The sequence below is a fragment of the Aplysia californica genome, unplaced genomic scaffold, assembly GCF_000002075.1.
Source record: "Aplysia californica isolate F4 #8 unplaced genomic scaffold, AplCal3.0 scaffold00572, whole genome shotgun sequence".
NCBI lineage: Eukaryota > Metazoa > Mollusca > Gastropoda > Aplysiida > Aplysiidae > Aplysia > Aplysia californica.
The window spans coordinates 517473-518533 of record NW_004797842.1 but is presented as its reverse complement, the minus strand read 5'-3'; the positions used below and the strand labels follow the sequence as shown (position 1 = coordinate 518533).

Genomic DNA, 1061 nt, shown 5'->3' with positions numbered 1-1061 from the left:
TAAAGACACCAGGACTGAAATCATGCGCGTGAACCCCACGCTACAACCAAAATGACAAGCGTTCAACCCACACCATTAGGCCTACCCAAACCATAATATCAGGGGCAGATCACCGAAGCACCATTATAATGTCTGCCCAGGTGAACATACACAGTAGGATATTTGGCGCAACAGTCATTTGTAATGGCAAGACAACATCAATAGTAAGTGTCGCAACACGGTTGTATCAGGCGATCGTCTGGAGATCGTTATTAGTTTAATCATAAAGCCTGTTCATTTGCCTTCCCTTTACTGGTTAAAATACCCATCTATGTTGAATAGAAATCGAGATATTTGCGATTGGGGGAGTTTGGGTTGTCTGGTATCAGAGGTAGAAACAGCGACAAAATGGTAGCCAAATGTTGGTGCTTTCTAATAGTCGACTATCTCTGTCCGTCTGCTAGGATGTACCCCCCCCCCCCTTCCCTCCTCTCTCAGCCCAGGCTGGCGTGGCAGGCAGTGCAGGAAGCCCGCCTCCTAAATGATCAAAACTGTGTCGATGGGGGAGTAAAAACGACTATATTATTATACAAACAAAAACAAAAACACAAAGAAAAACTATGCCAAACTTAACATGCTTGAGCTGGCTGTGGACTGGCTACAGTGTTTGATGGCACACTTTGGTCAGATTGAGCAAATGGTGAAACGTTGTTGTTGTTGTTGTTGTTGTTGTTGTTGTAGTTGTTGTTGTTGTTGTTGTTGTTGTTGTTGTTGTTGTTGTTGTTGTAGTGGGTCATAGTAGTTGTAGTTGTTGTTGTTGTTGTTGTTGTTGTTGTTGTTGTTGTAGTTGTCACAATTGTTGTAGTAGTCACAATTGTTGTAGTGGGTGTCGTTGGCCACAGTTGCTGTAGTTGTTGTAGTAACTGTTGTTGTAGTTGTAGTTGTTGTTGCTTTTGCTGTCGTCGTTGGCCACAGAGGCACCGTCTTTGAACTCAATGCCGCTCCACTATCTCACCTGCCTGGGTCATGAATACAGTTCTGGGGAGGAAAAAAGAGAATAGGATAATAAATAAATAAATATA

The 1061-nt window shown here is 43.0% G+C and overlaps 1 protein-coding gene across 1 annotated transcript in view; it reads right to left on the bottom strand.

The window, feature by feature from the left end:
- Window positions 1-826: 826 nt before the first annotated feature.
- LOC106012935 (alpha-1,3-mannosyl-glycoprotein 4-beta-N-acetylglucosaminyltransferase A) overlaps window positions 827-1061 on the bottom strand; it is a gene marked incomplete at its 5' end in the record, with an annotated part of 19725 nt that continues 19490 nt past the window's right edge. Inside the window, 1 exon segment of the mRNA XM_013087314.2 lies at window positions 827-1017. Within this exon segment, the coding sequence (XP_012942768.1) occupies window positions 1004-1017 (14 nt within the window).